The sequence below is a fragment of the Saimiri boliviensis genome, chromosome 10 (assembly GCF_048565385.1).
Source record: "Saimiri boliviensis isolate mSaiBol1 chromosome 10, mSaiBol1.pri, whole genome shotgun sequence".
In the NCBI taxonomy this organism is placed as follows: Eukaryota; Metazoa; Chordata; class Mammalia; order Primates; family Cebidae; genus Saimiri; species Saimiri boliviensis.
The window spans coordinates 28842151-28864171 of NC_133458.1; the positions used below are offsets into that span (position 1 = coordinate 28842151).

A 22021-nucleotide genomic window follows, 5' to 3' on the forward strand; every position below is an offset into this window, starting at 1 on the left:
GGGGTAACATCACAAGGCAAAGTATCTCCACCACGAGGCAAGACTAGGTCCTGTTCCTTAAGGAGCCCGCAGCCTTGTCTGTTCTGTTCGTTCCCTGGCAGATGACAGGCTGTGGAACTCTCTCGCCCTGCTCTCGAACGTGGGGTCGGCTGAGCAGGCACAGGCAGATGGAGAGTGCCCCACCTCCCGCGCTGGGGCGGGAGGTCTGCGGCCGGCGGGTAGGAGGCGCTCCAGGAGACCTGGCACCGTCGGTGTGCAGCAGAGGAGCGGATCCGAGACGCGAGGAGAAGCCCTGCCTCCGGCGGCCCGCTCCTGTCCGCTTCTGGTTTTCCTCGGAAGGGCCCTCGAGACACTGGAAGGTCCGGACAGCAGGGAAGGGACGGGATCCTTTCCAGTTCCACCCGTGTGGGGACGCCTCTGCCCCTCATCCCCCGATATACCCTCGCTGAATCCGGGATGGGAGAGACGGACCGAGTCTAGGCATCCGCGTGGCGGTGCGGAGAGCTGGGAGCCCAGGGCGGAGCCCAGTCGACTCCCGGATTCCCCGGCCCCGCCCCCGACACGAGGCCCCGCCCCAGCGGCCCCGCCCCTCCCCGGGACCCGATCGGGCTGCGCTCAATGCCCAGCCCGGGCCGGGGGAGCCTCCAGGCGGAGAGGCTCCCGCCCGCCCTGAGCTGCGGCCTCCGCATGGAGGGGCCGCTCATTCCGCTACCGCTGCAGGGAGGCGGAGCCGCCGCCGTTCCGGAGCCCGGAGCCCGGCAACACCCGGGACACGAGACGGCGGCGCAGCGGTACAGCGCCCGACTGCTGCAGGCCGGCTACGAGCCAGAGAGGTGACGCCCAGGGCAGAGCGCGCGGGGCGCATCCGGGGCGGGCGGCCGAGGAGGGCGCGGCGGCTCTGGGAACCGGGCGGTGCTGCGGGGGAGGGGAGGGGCAGGCCCCACACACCCTTTCCCTCTTACCGCCTCAGCCTCCAACTTTCCGAAACGCCACGTTCCCGGCTTTGGTTGGGGGATCCAGGCGGGCACTGTGCGAAGGATTAGGTGCTTCGTTGCACGGGGGAGCAGAGGAGAGGGAGCAGGTCGTCAAAACGTTTCCTAAAATCTTAGTCCTAGATTGGACCTCGCTACACACCCGACGACACCCCGTTCAGGTGGCTCCAGCCCCGGGGGTTCAAACAGTGCTTGTTGGAGTCCCTGTCCGACTTGCTTACCCCTCCTTAGCTGTTTCCTCCTAGAACTATCTTCAGTGGTCTTACTGGCAGGTGTAGGTGTCCAGATGGATCGCCTTCGCAGGGCTAGGCGAGGACACTCTCCCTCCTCAACATGCACTGAGATTTGATGAGGCTGGCAGGGCAGCTCACCTCAAGGTCTCTGGGAAGACGTAGGCCCTCGTGCTGGGGTCTGTCGGGGAATGAGGGTCACTGGAGGAAGAGTAGGGTAGTGAGCTGGGCCCCAGGGGGACTGGCTGGAAAGGAGACAGCAGCTAATCTCTGGATTGTATCACAGCTTGAAATGCAATCCCACTGTCCTTCCGGTCTAGAGGATTTGGACTTATTTCTCTGTCCATCTGCTGGTGTATAGCAGCTTGGGGAGGTGATCCGACAGCTGGGTTTGGGGGGGCGGTCTGGGGGAATTAGCCCAGCAGCTCTGCCCAGGGGCTGGCCGCTTATGTAAGAACTTTTAATGGCTTAAGGGGCTCCTGGGCAGTGGTCTGCTGCGTTAGGCCCCTCCTGTGCGGGCAGGCTGCCTCTCTAGAATTGACTCAGGCTTAGGCAACCCCCAGACTTTCTCCCATCCTAAAATTCCAGCTCCTGGGCTTCAGAGCCCAGGGTGATGGGGAGGGGCCCCATGGGCTGAAGGAGCCAGTTGGGGCTTGATGTAGGCAGGGGTTGGTTAGAGCAGGGATTGCAAACATACTGTTTCAGAGCTCAGGCCCAAGCCATGTGAGTGCGCCCCTTCTCCAAACTGCAGTTCTGCATCAAGGGGCCATCCCTACCCCCACTCCAACCCCATCCACATCCCCCACTTTGGCTCAGAGAGCCTGTGTAAACCTGAGCCCCAGCCAGGTGGTGTGGTGAGATTCAAAACCTGCTGGCCAGACCTCCACCTGCCTTCACCAACCTGGAGCTGTGGGAAGAGGACAGGATTCTGTAGGCAGTCCTGGGTTTGAATCCGTTGTTATCGTTCTCTGGCTTGAACTTGGACAGGCTATGCCCCCGTCCTAGCTCAACAGTGCTAATGTTATAACCTCTTCTCCCCTTCCCCCATCTTCCCTTGAAGAGTATTTTGAAATCTTGTTCATTCAAACAGCCCCAGGCCAGATAGAGCCTTTGGGGCTCCCTGCCTGGACCCAGCTGAGCACTGCTACCTTGCTACCCTGAGAAAAGGGCTTGGACCTGCCGTCCTATCCCCACAGCTGCTAAGTGGGGGTCTCAGGGGACAACAGCCCTTCCTTGGCTGCAGCGGCTCACTGGTTTCCTCGGTGTCTCCTCCCCATGGAGGAAGCAGCTGGGGAAGATCAGGAAGAGGGTGGAGAGCGGGGGTTGGGGGTGGATTAGCGGAGTCTCTGGAAAAGCACAGCCTAACCCAGGGCTGAGCCCAGCAGCTTAGAGTGATGAGGAGCCCGACACAGGTCAAAGTGGGAGGCAAGTTAGGGAGCAGGAGAGGGGAGTGGGGCCGTGAAGTCTGTAATCACTGGGAAGGTGACCCTCCCCATGCCTCAGCCAGGCAGCCACCTCCCTTGGGTCCCAGAGTTCTAGGCTGGGACAGATGTCACAGTAAAGATCACCTGATATGGTCAAATCCAGCTGCTCTCCTCGGCCTCGGGCTCTGGTTGAACCCTGAATAGTACTCTAGCCATTCCTGACCCATACTGTAGGGGACAGTGACCAAGAGCGACCACTGGGGTGGTCTCTGCTCCGTGCCTGCAGTTGGCATGATAGCTCTGTTCTTCTGTGGCCAGAAAGGCACCCCAGAACAGCTCTGAATGATCAGGCACTTTCTCTGGCTGGTCTCATCGCTCTTCTCCACGTGGTCAGTGAAAGGTCCTAGTGCTGGTGCTCCTCAGGACTTTCCCCTGGTACCCCAAGTGGCCTGGGCTCACCTTGTGAGCCCGTGAGTGCTGAAGGTTCAGAGGTGCTTCCCAGGCATCGCTGGCAAGCTGACCCCAGCCTCCCCTCTGCACACAGATGGAACAGTCTGTGTTTTCCTGGCAGGGTCCCGGGGGCATCAATGAGGGAGGCTGGGCATCCCAGGGAACCTCGTGGCTTGGAGGCCAAGCCTCCCCTGGGCCTGGCTGCCACCACACTGCTGAGAGGTAAACAAACCCAGCCTCCCAGGGCCACAGCCAGCCACTCTACCAGGGAGGGGACTGTGTCCCATGCCACCTTATTGTCATCTTTCCAAGTGAGCTGTGGGAGCCCTAGGAGGACACAGGGAGGAGGCTGTGGAGTCTGGGTAGGGGGACCCGCTTTTGGTCAGGGAGGAGTTCTGGTCCCATAAGAGGGAAGGGTGGCATCCTGCCATCCCCCCTTTCCCCATGCGAATCAATCTGCTACCCAGTCACTGCCCCTGTGTAGAAATCAGGATCTTTCTGGGTACCCAGGGCCACCAACTTCTGCTTTGGGGATTTTTCAGAAGTTCCCTAGCCCGGTCCTTATTTGTATGCACACTTGCCTAAGCCAGGCTTAGGGTCCTCCTTCATCTTCCCGCTCACTGCAGGACCCTCCCAAATAACAAACTGCTCTCTGAGGTTAAAAGCCCTGGTACCAAGAACATTTTCTGGTCTGGAGACAGGGGTACAGAAGCAGTACCCCTCCCTCCCTTTCCGAACTGTAGATTTTGCCTGTCAAGGGAATGGGGTACCCAATACTTTGCAATTAATAGATTGTGGAGTTAATGTGATCATTTATGAAAAATGCTTTGTAAACTGCAGACGGCTCCAAGGCCACCCAAAGGTCGAGGAGTGCCATTGTGAAGAATGCCGGCTCCCTAGGAGGGACGTCGGATAGCGGTCCAACCGCAAAGTCCTTAGTGCGGAGGAGCTGAGAGCCCAGACCGGTTTCTCAGGGCTCCGGGCCTTTATCAGGGGCTGGGGAAGAGTACTGGGGATTGGGGAACGGCAGAACCTTGTGAGAGGTACCCTGGGGAGAAAGGCAAGGTGGGTGGCCCAGGCCGGGGGAGAACTCGGGGGTGGGGTGGGGCCTCTGCTGGGGGTCCTGGGAGGCTGGATGTGGAGCGGAGGAGGGGGCGTGTCCTGGCCTGGCCCCGTCCTCTTCCCCGCGAGCCCCACCTCCTCCCCAGTCGGGGCTGGCGGGGTCGCGAGGCCACCGCAGGCGACTGGGGGAGTGCGCGCTGCGGCGGCAGGGCCCGGGTCTGCGGGGCCCTTTGTGCGGCGCGGGCGGAGCTGTCTCCGCGGGAGGGGCCGGAGGGGCGGGAGGAGAGGGAAGAGAAGGCGGCGCCCTGGCCCGCCCCGCCGCTGCCGCAGCCCCCGCCCCCGGCCCGCCCGGCCCGCGGCGGCAGCGTGTCCTCGGCGCGGCGTCAGCAGCAGCGGCGGCGGCGGCGGCGGCAGCGGCAGCGGCAGCGGCAGCGGCAGCAGCAGCAGCGGCTGGCGGCCGCGCGGGTGTTTATGTCGGGTCGCGGGGTCTCGCGGCAGCATGGCGGACTACCTGATCAGCGGCGGCACCGGCTACGTGCCCGAGGACGGGCTCACCGCACAGCAGCTCTTCGCCAGCGCCGACGGCCTCACCTACAAGTAAGAGCGGGGGCTCGGACCCCTCGGCGCGCGCACCCACGCGCCGCGACCCCCCGGCCGGCCCTGCACGTGCGCGGCTCCCCCGGCGTTCCCGGCCTGGTGCGAGTGCCTGCTGTGGGCGCTGGGGGCTGGGCACGGGAAGGAAGGAGGCCCGCGCCGGAGCAGACGGACGTGGCACAGCGACACCGCGGCCCTCAGAGCCCTGACCCGTTTCTGGCTGGATTTGGGCTCGGCCTGACCCCCTTCTTCCTCTCGGGGGCATGGAGGGTCCCTGAGCATGTGGGAACTGGAGATGTGGGCGTTATGGGGAGACTTTTCCCAGCCGTGGGTACAGGACGTCCCCTCCCAGCTTTACCACGAGGGCAGAGGGTCCCTGGAGCCCAGCTTAGGCAACTGCTTCCGCGTGGCCCCAGCAGAGACCCAGCCAGGTGGTTGGGGTGGCTCCTTTTCCAACCGTCCAGTCCAGCGCTTTTTCCTGTTGTGTCCCTGCCTGCCCACAGGTTGGTCCTGGTGCCCCTCCCAAGGCGTGAATTATGCTGTGACTGCCACCCCTCATCCCACCCCACATGGGGTTTTGGAGGAAGACAGAGACCTACCCGTCTGCCTCTGGCTTCATTTGCCTTTTCGGTGGGCCTGAGGCCAGTTGTCCTGCCTGCTGCAGGCCTGGCACTAGCTCTGCCTCCTGGCTGCAGGACTGTGTCCCTGCCAGGAAAGAGCATCAGAAGGGGCAGAGTGGGGATGCTGGCCAGTCAAGAGCATCCCTGCCTTGTCTCCTGCCAGCCCTGCCCTGACTTGTAAGCACTCCTGCTTGGCGGGCAGTTTCCCTGGATACCCAGCCAGGATACCCAGCCACTCCTGAGGACTGTGTGTTCCTGCCTGCCGGTAGGCGAGGGGTGTATAGAATACCTAGAAAATGCTAGGAGGCCCAGACTCCAGCGTTTCTCCTTTGGCCTCCTTGCTATACAGAAGAAGGGCTGCCAAAGGCTGGGAGCAGCTGACATTCTTTGTTTCTTTGCTGGTCTTTGGTGATGAGATTGGAGTCTACCTTTGATACAGTTGTCACTGAAGTCTTGTAGGGGAACTCCCCAGGGGAACGCCTAGGAGTTTCTCTAGGCCTTAGGGCAGATTCACGACCCACTCCCCTCCACCCTGTGGCTTTTCCTTCCTGTGCTAGGGATGCCTGCTGCTTTGCTTAGCCCAGTTCAGAGTGTTCCTGGAGTGTGGGATATTTGCTTTTGGGTGTGTATGTCAAGGCCTGCTGTGATTTTAGCAGGTTGGGGCCCTGAGCTATGGCCTTGCACCTAGATTGTACCCACACAGGCCTGCACTCCCCTTCCGGGGTTTGCTGTGACTGTGGCCCACCCTGGTTTTGGCAGATGCCATCCTTTAGCTGGGGCCCCAGTGTCCTGGTCCCACCTCTGAGGCCCCTTTCCTCCCCATTCCCATCCCAGCCATTTCTGTTGAGTGCCTGCTCTGTCAGAATATGCCCTGCACTCAGCCCCCTGGGGTCCCTTCGTGCTGTTTCCAGCCTTGTGTGACTCAGCAGCCCAGGCGCTGGGGCGTAAGGCTTGTCCCATGCTGGGTCATGTTCATGCTGTGCTGTGCTACAAAATTGTTCTCTGTGTTTACTTATTTTGTCTCCCCATCAAGATCGAGAAGTTTTCAAAGGCAGGCACTGTGTCTGCTGCATGTGGCAATATGGGAACTTCTCTGTCGCTTGACAAACTCTGAACCCTGAAGGCCGTGGATATTTTGGGCCTATTGCCTTGATGGCGCCCCAGCAGACCTTCCGCCCCAGCAGACTTTTGGCTGTCTTTGGCTCTAGCTCTTGGGACTGGAGTTTGCCAGACTCTAGTTGGGGGCACAAGGTGGGAAGTGCCGTGATGGGGCAGTAGGGATGGGAGCGCTCTAGCCTCTGCTCCTGTAGGCTTTTCTGCATGCCCCTGCTGTGTCCTCTGGCATGGCAGGCTCTGCCCCTTTGGGGCACCCCTCCCCACTAGTAACACTTCTCTATCTTCACAGCGACTTCCTGATCCTCCCAGGATTCATAGACTTCATTGCCGATGAGGTGGTAAGTACCTCTTCCTTTGACAGGGGGAGGGAGCTGTGTGTGTGGTGGAAGAGGCTGACTTCTTGCTCAGGGGCAGGTGTGAAGAGACTTTTTTTGGGAATGGGTGGATAGGATGTAGCCCCTTCCCCTGCTTTTTTTTTTTTTTTTTTTTTTTTTTTTTTTTTTTTTTTTTTTTTTTGAGAGAGTCTCACTCTGTCACCTAGGCTGGAGTGCAGTAGTGTGATTTCGGCTCACTGCATCCTCTGCCTCCCAGGTTCAAGTGATTCTCCTTCCTCAGCCTCCCATGTAGCTGGGATTACAGGCACATGCCACCACCCCCAGATGATTTTTGTATTGTTAGTTTAGACCCCCAGATGATTTTTATATTTTTAGTGCAGACGGGGTTTCGCCATGTTTGCCAGGGTGGTTTCAACTCCTGAGCTCAAGTGATCTGCCCACCTCAGCCTCCGAAATGCTGTGATTACAGGGGTGATTCCACCCAGCCGGAATGGGCGGATATAGCCTTTATTGTTGCCAGAGAAACTGGCAGACATCAAAGGGTTATACCCGATGGGGCCAGAGGCAGCTATGGGGACACAGGAGTCTTGAGTGAGGCCTGGCCCAGGGCTGGATGACTCTGTGTCAGTGACAGAGCCTGTGGGCAGGTTCAGAGGAGGCCAGGGAGGGGTGGACTTGGGAGTGGCTGTCTTACCGTAGAGACCATAAGGATTGGATTTTGTCCGAAATGCTGAACAGGGACATGATAGAAGCCAGTAAAATTATGGATACTTGAAAATGGTAGACAGACTCGTTCACTGATCTGCAATGTATAAGAACTGGCAAGAGGATTTCAAAGAGTTACATTTCGGATAAATACAAGGAAACACAATGCCTTGATTTCCTGGGGTGGGGTGGGGGCCGCTCATCAGTGAGCTGAATCAATGAACAATTAACATAAGATACACTCAGAGAACAAGGTGGGTAGTGATGATGGTGTAAGTCATGGCAAGAAAGAGTACTGTGATATTGTGATGAATTCATAACACATTTTGGGAAAAAAAAAACCTGTTTGTTTTCTGTTGCTATTAATATTGCTATTTATTCTGATCTGATTCTCATGAAAGGCCAGAGGGCCCGAGTGTGCCTGGATTACTGACGTGTGAGGGAAGCTCATGTCCTGTGTGTAGCCAGAGCTGAGCCAGACAAAGTTTCGGGGGAAATCCGGATAATTCTGGTTGTTTCCCTTATGACAACAAGGAAGGCTTCTTGGGGCAGCTCTTCAATTTAACAGTTTACTGAGTATGGTGGCTTTGTGTCAGACACTGGGCTGGCTGCTAGGAAGAGAGGGATTGAAAAGACCCCTATCAGCTGCGCGTGGTGGCGCACGCCTGTAATCACAACACTTTGGGAGGCTGAGGTGAAAGGATCACCTGAGGTCAAGAGTTCGAGACCAACCTGACCAATGGTGAAACCCCTTCCCTACTAAAAATACGAAAATCAGCTGGGCATGATGGCAGGTGCCTATAATCCCAGCTATTCAGGAGGCTGAGGCAGGAAAAACACTTGCACCTGGGAGGTGGAAGTTGCAGTGAGCCAAGGTGACACTACTGCACTCCAGCCTGGGTGACAGAGTGAGACGCCATCTCAAAAAAAAAAAAAGAAAAAAGGAAAAAAGAAAAATCTCTGCTTGGCTGGTGAGGGTCTCCCTGTCCTGTGGCCTCCTCTGTCAGGAGGCCTATGGCCCTTCTGTGGCATGATGTAAGAGGAGAAGGTGGTGTTTTCTAGATCATGGGGCTAGAGTTCTGAACCATTGATGGGTTTCAGGGGCTTTGAATCTAAAAAAAAAAAAATTATGTAGCAAAGTCTGCACAAATGTCTTGGGGGCTGGGGTCCACCACTGTTGGCCTGACCCTCAGAGGGGTATGTGCTCTGGCCTTACCTCCATGGGCAGGTGGCTCTTAAATGGATACTTGGAATCCTGTCCACTCTCTCGAGCTGCAGACCATTAGTCACTTGCTTTCTTGGTTGCCTAAGAGACTTTTCCACGCCTCCGCCCACCTCAGCTCTTGTCACCCAGAATCCGTTCTCCACATCGGAGCCTGAGTGACCTCTTTGAAACATAAATCAGATTATGTCTCTGTCAGGACCCTCCAATGGCTTCTCTCAGAATTGGATCTGAGCTCTCCGTAGTCTTTGAGGCCATGCCTGCTGCCCCTACCTTCCTCTTGCCTCTCCGCGCCCTCCACTCCCCTGACCTTTTTCTTTCTTAAATGTGCCTCCGAAAGAATTGGGCTCTGAGGAAGGTTTGCACTTGGCCCCTTCAGCCGGGAGTGACAGCCCCTCTGACTTCTATGCAATCGGCTCCCACCGGTCCCCTCCCAGGAAAGAGCTTTCCCCAGTCACCTGGTTGCCAGTGGTCGCTTGGCCTTCTTGTTTTTCTCTGCAGCATTCATCCTGACTGAAGTCATCTTGAGCGTGTGTCCTGTCTGGCATTCATCTTTCTTTCCAAGTAGAACATAAGCTCCGTTAGAGGAGCAGGGACCTCATCCACCTTGTTCACTGCCGTATCCCCAGGGCCTGTCCTGGTGCTGGGTATATGTAGGAGCTGGTGACTGTTTGCCCAGAGGGTGATAAGTCTTCACGTGGGCTGTGCCTCCATCCTCAGGACCTGACCTCAGCCTTGACCCGGAAGATCACGCTGAAGACACCGCTGATCTCCTCCCCCATGGACACTGTGACAGAGGCCGACATGGCCATTGCAATGGCTGTGAGTGACACACCTGTGTGGGGACTCCAGGGCATGGGAACTGACCGTGGTGGGCTGTGTTGAGGGGCAGGGCTGAGGACACATGGGTCCCGGCTCTAACCACCCTTCCTTCCCTTCTACATCAGCTGATGGGAGGTATTGGTTTCATTCACCACAACTGCACCCCAGAGTTCCAGGCCAACGAGGTGCGGAAGGTCAAGGCAAGTACGAGGCCTGTCCCCAGCAAGATGCCACCTGGCAGTACCCACCTCAGAGGCCCTCCCAGCCTCCTCTGCCAGCCCTGCACTATGGCACTCCCTGGGCGTCCTTCCTCTCAGTGGGGTCATGGGGCCAAACCCTCATTTTCCCATTGGTTCCTCATCCCACTGAGGATCCTGGCTTCTCTGCGGCACAGCCACATCCTCTGTTCCCTGTGGCCAGCCCAGACATCATCCCGGGCTTTCTTTCAGCCTTTTCCTCCCCCATCTCTGCCCGCAGAAGTTTGAACAGGGCTTCATCACGGACCCCGTGGTGCTGAGCCCCTCGCACACTGTGGGTGATGTGCTGGAGGCCAAGATGCGGCATGGCTTCTCTGGCATCCCCATCACCGAGACGGGCACCATGGGCAGCAAGCTGGTGGGCATCGTCACCTCCCGAGACATCGACTTTCTTGCTGAGAAGGATCACACCACCCTCCTCAGTGAGGTACCTGCAGGGCAGGGAAACGGCTGGGTGCAGAGAGGACCCTCATGCTGGGGCCTCAGACTGGTGCCTGTGACCAGGGACCAGAGGGAGGCCTGGCTCCTTCTCTCTCACCTGCCAACCTGCAGGCAAATGTTCCTGGCCCCACAGGTGATGACACCAAGGATCGAGCTGGTGGTGGCTCCAGCAGGCGTGACGTTGAAAGAGGCAAATGAGATCCTGCAGCGTAGCAAGAAAGGTACCAGGGAGCTAGCTGAAAACTTGACCCCCAGCTTAACTGCCTGTCCATAGCCCTGTTTCTTCAGAGCTTCGCAGGTTTTCCCAGCAACCAGATTGGGCCCTGGAAAAGGTTTGAATAACCTCAGGCAGGCCAGAGCACAATTCCTGCCATCTTTCTCTTGGCTTAGGGAAGCTTGTCCCTAATGCAGGATCGTCACAGTATGTTCCCCAAAACTAGTCCTATGAGTTGCTCATCACAAACAAAGCCTCTGTGGTCTTAAAAGCCTGAGAAGTAACTCCTTTCTCTGTCCCCTATCTTGCATAAAGAATTGCACATTAGCTTATTAAAGGCTCTGAGAAGTCCTGCAGTTAAATTTATTTGACATTGGAGCTGTTTCTATATTTACTAGCTAGAAACAACTTTGGCACAGAGTCTCACTTTGTCACCCAGGGTGGAGGGCAGTGGGGCGATCTTGGCTCACTGCCACCCTTGCCTCCTGGGTTCAAGCGATTCTCATGCCTCAGCCTTCTGAGTAGCTGAGATTACAGGCGTGTGCCACTACACCAGCTAATTTTTTTTTTTTTTTTTTTTTTGTATTTTTAGTAGAGATGGAGTTTCACCATGTTGGCCAGCTGGTTTTGAACTCCTGGCCTCAAGCCATCTGCCCTCCTCAGCTTCCCAAAGTGCTGGGATTACAGGTGTGAGCCACCATGCCCGGCCACAACTTTGGCTATTTATTTATTTATGACATGGAGTCTTGCTCTGTTGTCTAGGCTTGAGTACAGTGCTACTCAGCTCACTGCAATCTCCACCTCCCAGGTCTAGCAACTCTCCTGCCTCAGTCTCCCTAGTATTTGGTACATAGGTGCACACCATCACACCCAGCTAATTTTTTTGTATTTTTAGAAGAGATGGGGTTTCACCATATTCGCTAGGCTGTTCTTGAACTCCTGGCCTCAAGTGATCCACTGGCCTCAGCCTCCCAAAGAGAGGAAGCCATGAGCCACCATGCCCGGCCAACTTTGGCTTTTTAGAAAAAAGGGAAAAATAAAATATTCACCAGGTCACTGTTGGCTACCCTGGGAAATGCTTCCCTGGTCCATACTGGAGGGTTCTTTGGAGTTTGTTTTGGACAGAGCACGTGCTTCTCCCTGCAGGGCAGCTTCACTCCTGGCTAGGAGATTTCAGCCACTGTGGCCCAGCAGGTGAAAGGCTGCCAGTGTTCAGGGGCTGCCCATCCCAGGCCATGTTGATGCCCATCCACAGACCCCCCAGGAACCTGCTGGGCTGAGAGGTTTCTTTGCTTCCTGTTGCTTGGGAAGAGCTCTGTGTCCCTAGGAACACTTCCTGGGAGGTGCTGTCACCTAGTGGCTGCCTGGGGTACGTCAGTGGAATCTCTGGCATGGTCTCAATTGCATCTTCACCCTCCCCAACACCTCCCAAACCCCTTCCTGCCAACCTGCTTCTTCATCTTACCCCTGCATTCCTTGTCAGGAAAGCTGCCTATTGTCAATGATCATGATGAGCTGGTGGCCATCATTGCCCGCACCGACCTGAAGAAGAACCGAGACTACCCTCTGGCCTCCAAGGATTCCCACAAACAGCTGCTGTGCGGGGCAGCTGTGGGCACCCGTGAGGATGACAAATACCGCCTGGACCTGCTCACCCAGGCAGGCGTTGATGTCATCGTTTTGGTAAGGTCCCACCTGGGTGGTGGGGAAGGTGGCTGGGTGGTTCAGCAGAGTGGAGGTTCATGAGGACCCAGGTTCACCTGTGATTAATCCTGTGCCCCTCCCTTGCTACTCTTCCTCTCTGCTTCCAAGTGCTCCCTGGTGTCAGAATCAGGAGTGTCTGCAGCAGGATCACCTGAGCTCAGGGGTTCAAAGTCATAGTGAGCTAGGATCATGCCACTGCACTCCAGCTTTGGGGACAGAACGAGACCCTCTCAAAAAACAAACGATGGTTTGTGTCGTCTGAGATACAAAGAAAGAAAACAAGCAAGTTAAATTTCTCCAATGGCACAGCCACAAGAAAGAATGAAACTCTGTCCTTTGCAGCAACATGGACAGAGCTAGAGGCCGTTATCTTTAGAGAACTAATGCCAAAGCAGAAAACCAAACACTGCATGCCCCACGTATAAGAAGGAGCTAAACAGAGGGCACACGTGTTCTTTAAGATGGAAATAATACATACTGGGGACTCCAAAATGGGTGAGGCTGGGAGGGGGAGGAAGGATGAAAAATTCCTCATCAACCACAGTTTTCTCTATATGGGTATTAGGTACCCTGGAAGCCCAGTTCTCACCAGTATGCAGTATGCCCATTTAACTAGCAGGCACAAGTACACACTGAGTCTTTGAAAAAATGACAAATTGCTGTAAGCAACAAATGCAAATCAAGACCACGCCTCAGCAAAGAGAAGTAGAATGAGGATAAAGGCTTATGATCCCCTTGTGAGTGATCTGGACCATACATCTAGATTTATCTGTATTCTAGGACTGGCAGGAAAATAACAATAGGAGGGTCACTGGCACTATCTCAGCAGCTCACAAGAGACTGCAAACAAAGGCCTCTGAGGGCCTTCTTGGCTCATAAGTTGACCCTAATAATTTAGCTCCTGTTCACTGAGAACTGCCTGTTTGCCAGGCACTGCGTCAAGACCTTTATGTATATCAGCCCCTTGAGGGACAGTCGCCATTTTGTTTTCCAGATGAAGAAACAGGCTTGAAGAAGTTAAGTCATTTCATTTGGTTAGTGACTTGAGGGGAAGAGGATATGGCTCCAGGCAGTTTCTCCTTGCTGTAAGGATCAGTCTGTATAGCGAATATGAAAAGCCTTATCGGCTGGGCGCGGTGGCTCATGCCTGTAATCTCAGCACTTTGGGAGGCTGAGGCAGGTGGATTACCTGAGGTCAGGAGTTCGAGACCAGCCTGACCAACATGGAGAAACCCCATCTCTACTAAAAATGCAAAATTAGCTGGGCATGGTGGTGCATGCCTGTAACCCAGCTACTTGGGAGGCTGAGGCACGAGAATCGCTTGAACCCAGGAGGCAGAGGTTGTGGTGAGCTGAGATTGTGCCATTGCACTCCAGCCTGGGCAACAAGAGCGAAATTCTGTCTCAAAAAAGAAAAAAAAAAAATTTAAGGCCATATCTACTCTAAAACTACGTTAGTGGTGGTTAACCTTTTGGGGATGCAGTCCCCTTTGAGAATCAACTGAAAGTTGTTAAGTGAATTTCCAGGAAAGAAAAAACAAAACAAAAACGGAAGGAAAGAGGATTCTCATGACATTTTTCACAGGATTTTCGCGGTTCATCCACTCAGGCTCTCCCTCCTGCCTTGAGAGTCCTCAGCTGTCTAAGTCCAAGCTCTTCATCCCTTCTCACAGGACTCGTCCCAAGGGAACTCGGTGTATCAGATCGCCATGGTGCATTACATCAAACAGAAGTACCCCCACCTCCAGGTGATTGGGGGGAACGGTGAGTGCCGGGTCAGGGTTGCCTCTCTCCCTGCTGCTTCTCCCCTCCACTGAGTAACCCTTTCCTGCCCTTCAGCTTCCCTAGGTGATGGCATGGCTCCTGGCATGGGTGGCAGGGAGCATGATGGGCTTTGGTCACCATAAGGGGGTTGGGGGTGCTACCTGGGGTCCCAGGAAGCCATTGGGCAGGCAGGGGCATCCCATCCTCACATTGTTCCTCTGCCCCTTCCCACCTCCAGTGGTGACAGCAGCCCAGGCCAAGAACCTGATTGACGCTGGTGTGGATGGGCTGCGCGTGGGCATGGGCTGCGGCTCCATCTGCATCACCCAGGAAGGTGGGTGTCAGGAGGTGAGCGAGTGCCCGCTGGCCTGGGGGCCTCGCCCTTGTTCCCCAGCTGCATATCGAGTGCCCTCTCTGCCAGGCCCTGTTCTGCCATGGTGGGCTCTGGGGTGACCCAGGCATGGACCCCACCGTCGGGGCCCACTGACTTAGGGGAAGGCAGGTGTAAGCAGGACGAGAGAGCTCCAGCCTACTTCTCAGAGTGTGGTCAAGGGGGCCCCACCTGGGGCCTGGGGCTGGTGTGACTGTCCAAGGAGCTTGTTGGAAGCTCAGGGTTTGATTCGATTTGTGACGAGATAGAGACAGCGTGTCCCTGAATATGTAAGGACATATTATAAACCGCATCAGCATGAGGTTGGGGGGTGGGGAGCTCCACCCAATTAGAAAGCCCTTTTGCAGGATGGGTTCATGAACACGAAGGGGGAAGGAGGGCCCTGACATGTGTCCCCCATGTGGTTATTAAGGAGGTGTTTCCTGGAGGCTGGTGTCTGACTTGGGGGGTGGCTGCCTGGAGGACTGGGGTCCTGGCTTGGCCTGAGGAGATGCCCCCGGCCCCTCCTGTGAGGGTCATTTCTCCAAAACACTAAGTGATGCCTTTGGCCCTTGCTGCCCTAAACAGCTCTCCCTGTTGGTCTTCAGAGCCTCTGCTTTTTAAGTTAGTGACCTTCACCTTAGCTGACCACCATGGTGAAATGAGGACCCTTTCTCACTGACATAACAAATAATAATTGGACACCTACATGTCTCAGGCACTATTCAAAGCCTTAGGGTAGAGCAGGGACAAAACAAATGAGAGGCCCCATCTCTGGTTTATCCAGCTTTGCATCCATCCCTAGATAGGTGCTGGTTCATTTCAGTCCCCACCTAAACCTGACACTGAAGGACCTTGGACAGTTAGACTTAAAGAAATACAAACCAGTATCCCGAAGGGGACCATAGTACCTAACCCTAGTAACAATTTTTGCAAATGAAAGCCTTGAAGGGGAACTTGTGCCTTGGGAGCAGGTGGGGCTGGGATCACCTGTCTTGGGGTGACAGACTCTGAAAGCTGCTTCTGATTCCCCCATCAGGATCCCCTGCCATGCTCTTAGGGGTGGGGTGGCCCAGATCCCTGGAGTGACATTCACCCTGGTGTTAAGTGCCAGCACCTATGTTATGCCTCAGAAACGCCGTCCAGCCCTGTCCCTCTTCCCGAGTAGAGGTGGTGCATGGGGAGGAATAGCTGGCCTGGCCCTGTGCCTGGCCCTGGAGCTGCCATTGACTCTTCTCTGCCTTGTGCACTCCACCCTCCCCCAGTGATGGCCTGCGGTCGGCCCCAGGGCACTGCTGTGTACAAGGTGGCTGAGTATGCTCGGCGCTTTGGTGTGCCCATCATAGCTGATGGCGGCATCCAGACCGTGGGGCACGTGGTCAAGGCCCTGGCCCTTGGAGCCTCCACAGGTGAGGGGAGAATGTGCTGGGGATTGAGCAGGTGGGGGCAGTAGGAGGGCTGTGGGCTGGAGGCACTAATCCCTTGCCCACTGTAGTGATGATGGGCTCCCTGCTGGCCGCCACCACGGAGGCCCCTGGAGAGTACTTCTTCTCAGACGGAGTGCGGCTCAAGAAATACCGGGGCATGGGCTCGCTGGATGCCATGGAGAAGAGCAGCAGCAGCCAGAAACGATACTTCAGGTGCCCTGCCCCTGGGCCCCACCTGGGCAGATCAGCCCACAACCCTTCAGGGCCACCCACACCACCGACTTCCCCAGATGGCGGCCAGTCCCATATGGTGGTCCTGGAAACTGAGGCACAGGGGATAACTAGCAGATACAGGCTCTGTCCTTGGGCCACCTGACTCAGGGCTACTTGCCCAGCAAGGAGCAGCCTGGAGGACCCTCCTGGGCGGTATCCTCCGAGCTTGATTCCCCCATCAGAATCCCCTGTGGTGCTCTTAGGGGTGGGCTGGCCCCTAATCTGACTGGGTGGGGTCCTCTGAGTGTCACGCTGCTGGGCTCAGTCTTCCACCCTCCACACAGTGAGGGGGATAAGGTGAAGATCGCACAGGGTGTCTCAGGCTCCATCCAGGACAAAGGGTCCATTCAGAAGTTCGTGCCCTACCTCATAGCAGGCATCCAGCATGGCTGCCAGGATATCGGGGCCCGCAGCTTGTCCGTCCTTCGGTGAGTGCTGAGACTGGGGGCGGCTTCTGCTTCCTTTCTCTCTCTCTTCTCCACCCTTGGTGGCCTTGACCTGCTCCACCTCCCTGCCTCCCAGGTCCATGATGTACTCAGGAGAGCTCAAGTTTGAGAAGCGGACCATGTCGGCCCAGATCGAGGGTGGCGTCCATGGCCTGCACTCGTAAGTGTGTGGCCTCCTCGCTCTCACCTGCAGGCAGCGGGTTGGGCAGGTGGGGCCAAGGTTCTGAGGCCAAGCTGAGGTTCCAGGGACCCCATGGACTACCTGCAGCAGGGACAGATGCTGCTGCAGGATGGCCCGTCACCCTCTCCTCCAGGGCCCAGCCCCCTGTTCCTTGTCCTCTAGCCCCCATGCAGGCAGGCCCTCCCCTCCTTTGGGGCCTCTCCTGAGCAGGGCACAGGAGATGTGGCCACTCACTGCATCTGGACTCCCAGCCCTTGCTTGTTCAGGAAGCTTGGTGGCTGGTGGTAGGGCTGGTGGTGCTGGGCTCTTGCTGGTGGTGGCACCAGGCAGGCAGGCAGAAGATGGGGGTATGACCCCTCTGGCGGGACAAGGGCAGAGAGACGGATGCCAGGGCTGGTGCTGGGGCATCCATGGGCGGGGGCAGTGCTCATTGGCAGCGGTAGTTGCAGGCATGTGCCCCGCCCTGGTCAGGAGCCCTGTCCCCAGGCATCAGCGGGTGTCTAACCTGTGTCTCTTTCCGCCCCACCCTCCCGTAGCTATACCTTTCTGCCGTGTAAGTAACCGCGCTGCCCGGGCCAAGCGTAGAGTAGAGCAGGGGCAGTCTGGGCGGGACCTGGGCTTGTTGGGGGGGTGGGTACTGGGTGAGGGTGGCAGGGCGCTGGGGTGTGGTCATGAGACATGGACCCTGGGTTGGGACCCCCAGCCCCCTATATCCAGCACCATGGTGGAAGAAACCAGCGGTGGCCACTCATCCAGCTGAAACACAGATCCCTTTCTGGCTGCAGAGAGACACCCGTGAGCTGACACCTAAGGTTGCCCCATCTTAGACTGGACCCAGTGACCACGAGCAGTCTAGGCCACTGTGCCTGCGGGGCTGGGGCTGGGTGCAGACACGGGCAGCCGAGGTTGGGCTCCGGGTCGGAGCTTGCTCCATGAGGATGCGCCGTGCCTGTGTGAGCTGTCTCTCCACCCCGGGCACTGAGGACAGTCCACTCAGATGTGGTGATGGCCCAAAGGAGCATGGCTGTCTCTGAACCCAGCACGGCTCTTCAGGGAACGCTGGCCTGGGGAGGACAGGCCCCGGGCCTGCTCGAGGTCCTCCTCCCGCCCCTTACGGCTGAGATCCCAGGGCTCCTCAGCTCTCTGCTCTCTCCCGCATCTGGGGGCCTTGGGGAAACGGTTTTGGGAGGGAGCAGGGTCCGCACACCCACGCTGGTTCTCCCTCTTGCCTTGTCCCCACAGTTACGAGAAGCGGCTGTACTGAGGACAGCAGCGGAGGCCGAGGTGGCGGAGGGGGCACACCCCAGTGTCCGCCTTCAGACGCAGCCTCCCTCCATAACTGAGTGGTCCACAGATTTGCACTACGGGTTCCCCAGCTCCTTTCCAGGGAGATGGGGGGAGGTCCCGAGGGGCCTGCGGCCCCTTGCTGGGCATCCCCCACAGAGTCAGGACTGCTCCCTGGGCCAGGCTGCCCTGGGAGCCCCCCACCCAAGCCCAGCCAGCCGGGATCTCAGGCCCTGCGCCTGCCTCAGGTCTTTCTTGCTGCAGCCTGCTCCAGCCCAGCCCCCACCCCAGGGGCAGGCGGCCCCTCCTGGCTTCTCCTGTAGGGCACCTCCCTGCCCCCAGCCCCCTAGGAAATGGTGCTCTCCTGGCCCTGCCTCTGGCCCTTCCTGGGCCGCTGCCCCCTTAGCCATGTGGCACTTCTGAGCTCCTGACCTAGGCCAAGGGGAGGTCTCTGCCCCCTTCCCCGGCCCTGGGCTACTCTTGGTTCCTGCTCCTGAGGCCACTTCCCTGTCCCTGGCCCTGGGGAGGAGGCTGCCCTGGTCATGGCCGCCTGCCCGTCATTCCTGACTCACCACCGTCCCCAGGTGTACCATTCCTGCCCTCTCCTCAGCTGCAGTTGAAGGCTTTAACTTTGCACACTTTGGGATTACAATTGCGTCATTGTATATTAAATAATCGGAATAAATCAAGCAGGTCTCAAATGTCTCCACCATCCTCTGTGTCCCCTGTCCATTGGGTGGCTGGAGCCCCATTGGAGTTGGGCTGTGGAATGTGGCACCAGGCCCTGTGTCCCCAGGAAGGTGATGAGGGCATTGCAGTAGTGCAGGCGGCATGGGGGATGGGGTGCTGGCACAGGTGGGGCCCACGTCAGGAGGCCTCCCAGGCTTGTGCCACACTGGCAAGTTCACCTGCTACAAGCTGGTCAGCACCTCGCAGCCAGGCAGCATCGCGGAGAGTCATCACGGCGGTAGGATTCGTGTTGGGACCTCACAGTCAGCTGCCAGTACACCCACCACAGCCTCATAATGCCATGTGGTGCAGCTAGGCACAGGTGGAAGGACAGCATGGCCAGGGCCTGTGGTCTCATCTGCCGAAACACACCTGTAGGTACAAAGCAGAGTGGGTCAGCTCCCACTGCTCATATGCGGCTCAGGACCCACCTTCCAGCCTCCACTCCTGCTGGTGGAGACAGCACTGTCACATGGCCTGCTGAATACTCCATAGAGTTGAGGGGTTTTGGAACATTCACATTGTCTTCCTGTGCCTCTGTGCTTGGGCAGTGGGCACAAAGCTGTCCATTGAAGGTACAGACACCACTCAAGTGGGCAGAGGCAGGGAAGGTGGCCGGGGATGCTCGGGCAGCAGGAATGAGCAGGCCAAGAAGATCTGGATACACTCCTGTGGCAAGGGGAGGGGCCCCTCAGCTCCCTGCTGGCATGCCATGCAAACACCTGCCCTCTCCAAGGCCTCTTTGGCCCAGAGAGCCATGTGCTCGGGGCCCAGCCTTTCACTGCATCATTTTTTAGCTTTGTGCTTCCAGGGACAGGAAGGAAGAGCTGGACAGCAGGAGTATCCGGTGGGCTCAGAGCTGGTTCAACATCTGCGCCAGGAATTGTTGCAAAGTGAATGGGTCATTGACAGTCCTGGGAGGCCTTGTGCCCCGGTGTCTTGATGAGCACCTGAGTCAGAGAGGTAACCCAGCTGGGGGCGGGGGGGGGGGGACAATGCCCAGGTCCCAGGAGATGGGATGGACCAAAATGGCCATGTTCCATGGTCTGTCTTGTGCATTGGTTTACAAAAATCAATGGCAGCTTGAGCAGCCATTGAAATGGGAAAGAGCTAAGGGTTTTCAGGTAAATGCCAAGTCACTCTGAATCAGGGGCATGAGAGGTTCAAAGGGAGGAGTTCCCTTTTGAACTAAACCTAGTTGGTCAATAAAGCTGACCAATAGGATGAATTACTGTAAGTAATCTCCCCCTTACTTGAGGTATGGTAGCATTAGTATGGCCCTTCTAGAGGAGATTTAAGAACAGTGGCTCTGGAAGTTTGGTGCATGTCAGAATCACCTGGAGAGCTAGTAACAAGCCCTAGGCTTGCCGTAGGAAGATCGGCTCTGGGCCTCTGGGTTGCTACTCAGCCCCTCAATTCTGATACGTACTAAAGTTAGAGAATTACTGTTTTAGAGGAATTCTGTGCATCTAGTTACATGGTCGAAGACTTGCCACAGCACGTGTCCTAAGCAAAGCAGATGACACAGCACCCACCTCCAGGCTTCACTGCCAAGGATTTCGTGAGAACATGGAAGGTTACAGGTGCTCAGTAAATGAGTCTTTTTCTTTCTTTTTGAGACAGAGTCTTGCTCTGTTACCTGAGGTCAGGAGTTTGAGACCAGCCTGGCCAACAATGGTGAAACCCGGTCTCCACTAAAAATACAAAAATTAGCTGGGCGTGGTGGCAGGTGCCTGTAGTCTCAGCTACTCAGGAGGCTGAGGCAGGAGAGTCACTTGAACCCGGGAAGTGAAGGTTACAGTGAGCCGAGTTTGTACCACTGCACTCCAGCCTGCTCTGTCCCCCACAGTGCACCAGAGATGGCTCCACTGCCACCCGCTGATGTGAGGGTAACTTGACTCTCCTGCTCCAACACACCTGCACTGCAGCCCGGGCCTCCCAGGGTCTCCTGGCCCTACCTGCTGCCCCTGCCCCTGCCCTGGCTAGGGGCAACGGTGGCTGCCTTGTAGCTGAGATTACAGGCACCCACCACCACGCCCCGCTAACTTTTGTATTTTTAGTGGAGACAGGGTTTCACCGTGTTGGCCAGGCTGGTCTCAAACTCTTGACCTCAGGTGGTTCACCCGCCTCGGCCTCCCAAAGTGCTGGGATTACAGGTGTGAGTAAATGAGTCTTCCTGTGTCTTCTGGGTCCTCCCGTTGCCTGGGCGGTAAACTCATGTAAGTGTGGACCCAGGCCACACTCACTCTGTGTTGCAATTTCAGCCACAGTGCAGGAGGCTCAAGTGGGTCAAAGGGAGGGAGACTCTGGGTAGGAAGGCCACAGCAGGTGGATGTTCAGAGGCAGCCCAGAACCACATTTGGGAGAAATGCAGATCAGAGCTGCCTCGGTCAACAGAACTACCTGCCCACCTGGAGTCCAGCCAGGTCTGTGCAGCACAGGCACCCGCTCACCCCTCCCTAGCACACACCCAGCACCATGCGGTCCAGGCTGCCCACCACCGGGTTGGTGAAGCTATGGCCCCACAGGTGCTGAACCGTGCTGCTGTGGTGCCCCAGGTCCCAGCTTGTGGGCAGCAGCATCTGTGCAAAGGTGTAGCCACCCAAGGAGAGGGTGCACTGCCAGCAGGTGGCCAACCAGTGCCCTAGGACCACTGCATCAACACCAGTATTCAGGCAGCCCGAACCAGGCCACCCCGAAGGAAATGGCTCAGTGCACTCTCCCAGCCAGCGCGTCAAAGCCACCAGCCAGGTGGAGCCTCAGGGACTTGGCCTAGGCAGCCACCCTTGCCCTCAGCCAGGGCAGGGGCAGGAGCAGCAGGTAGGGCCAGGAGACCCTGGGAGGCCCAGGCTACCGTGCAGGTGTGTGGAGCAGGAGAGTCAAGTTACCCTCACATCAGGGGGTAGCAGTGGAGCCATCTCTGGTGCACGATGGGGGACCAAGAGGAGGAGGAGGAGTGGGCGGCCCACGCCTCTGGCCTCACCTTCCCCCAGGCTCCAAGGACTGAGAACGGGGACCTCAGATGGCATGACACAATTCAGGGGGGACCAGAGTAGCCCTCTGAGGCTCCTTTCAGCTTCTGTGGCACCAGTGCCAATCAGGAAGTGGGCAGTCAGCCTGGAGGGGAGGCAGGGGCAGAGCCCAGCGGTGAGCCACTCAGCTGCCCTCCATCTCTCCCTCCACCCCTTTCCTCACATCTGGAGTTGGGGCTGGAGAGGAAGGGAGGACTCAGCCATTGGGGCATGGCGGGTTGGGGGAGGTGGCTCCTCCCTCTGCCCTTCCTTGGAGCTTTTTATTCTTTCAGGATCCCTTCTGGCTTGTAAGGGCCAAATTCCCACCTCAGCCTTTCTGGTCCCACT

At 57.2% G+C, this 22021-nt stretch overlaps 1 protein-coding gene across 3 annotated transcripts; it reads left to right on the forward strand.

Annotated features, from left to right (window-relative positions):
• Positions 1-576: 576 nt before the first annotated feature.
• IMPDH1 (inosine monophosphate dehydrogenase 1) lies at positions 577-18638 on the forward strand. Of its 3 annotated transcripts, none has more exons than XM_039472823.2 (16): positions 577-833; positions 1224-1301; positions 4657-4755; positions 6778-6826; positions 9471-9572; positions 9698-9772; positions 10050-10256; positions 10404-10491; positions 11968-12167; positions 13862-13952; positions 14191-14286; positions 15588-15731; positions 15818-15962; positions 16307-16450; positions 16545-16628; positions 17892-18638. In XM_039472823.2, exons 1-16 carry the CDS (start codon positions 619-621, stop codon positions 17911-17913), a joined length of 1839 nt encoding a protein of 612 aa, XP_039328757.1. In that variant the 5' UTR covers positions 577-618; the 3' UTR covers positions 17914-18638. The 3 variants fall into 3 exon arrangements, with proteins under 3 accessions (XP_039328757.1, XP_039328755.2, XP_074235201.1); XM_039472821.2 differs by lacking the exon at positions 1224-1301 and adding an exon at positions 17186-17202; XM_074379100.1 differs by lacking the exon at positions 1224-1301 and having other exon boundaries at positions 579-833.
• The last annotated feature ends 3383 nt before the right edge of the window (positions 18639-22021 follow it).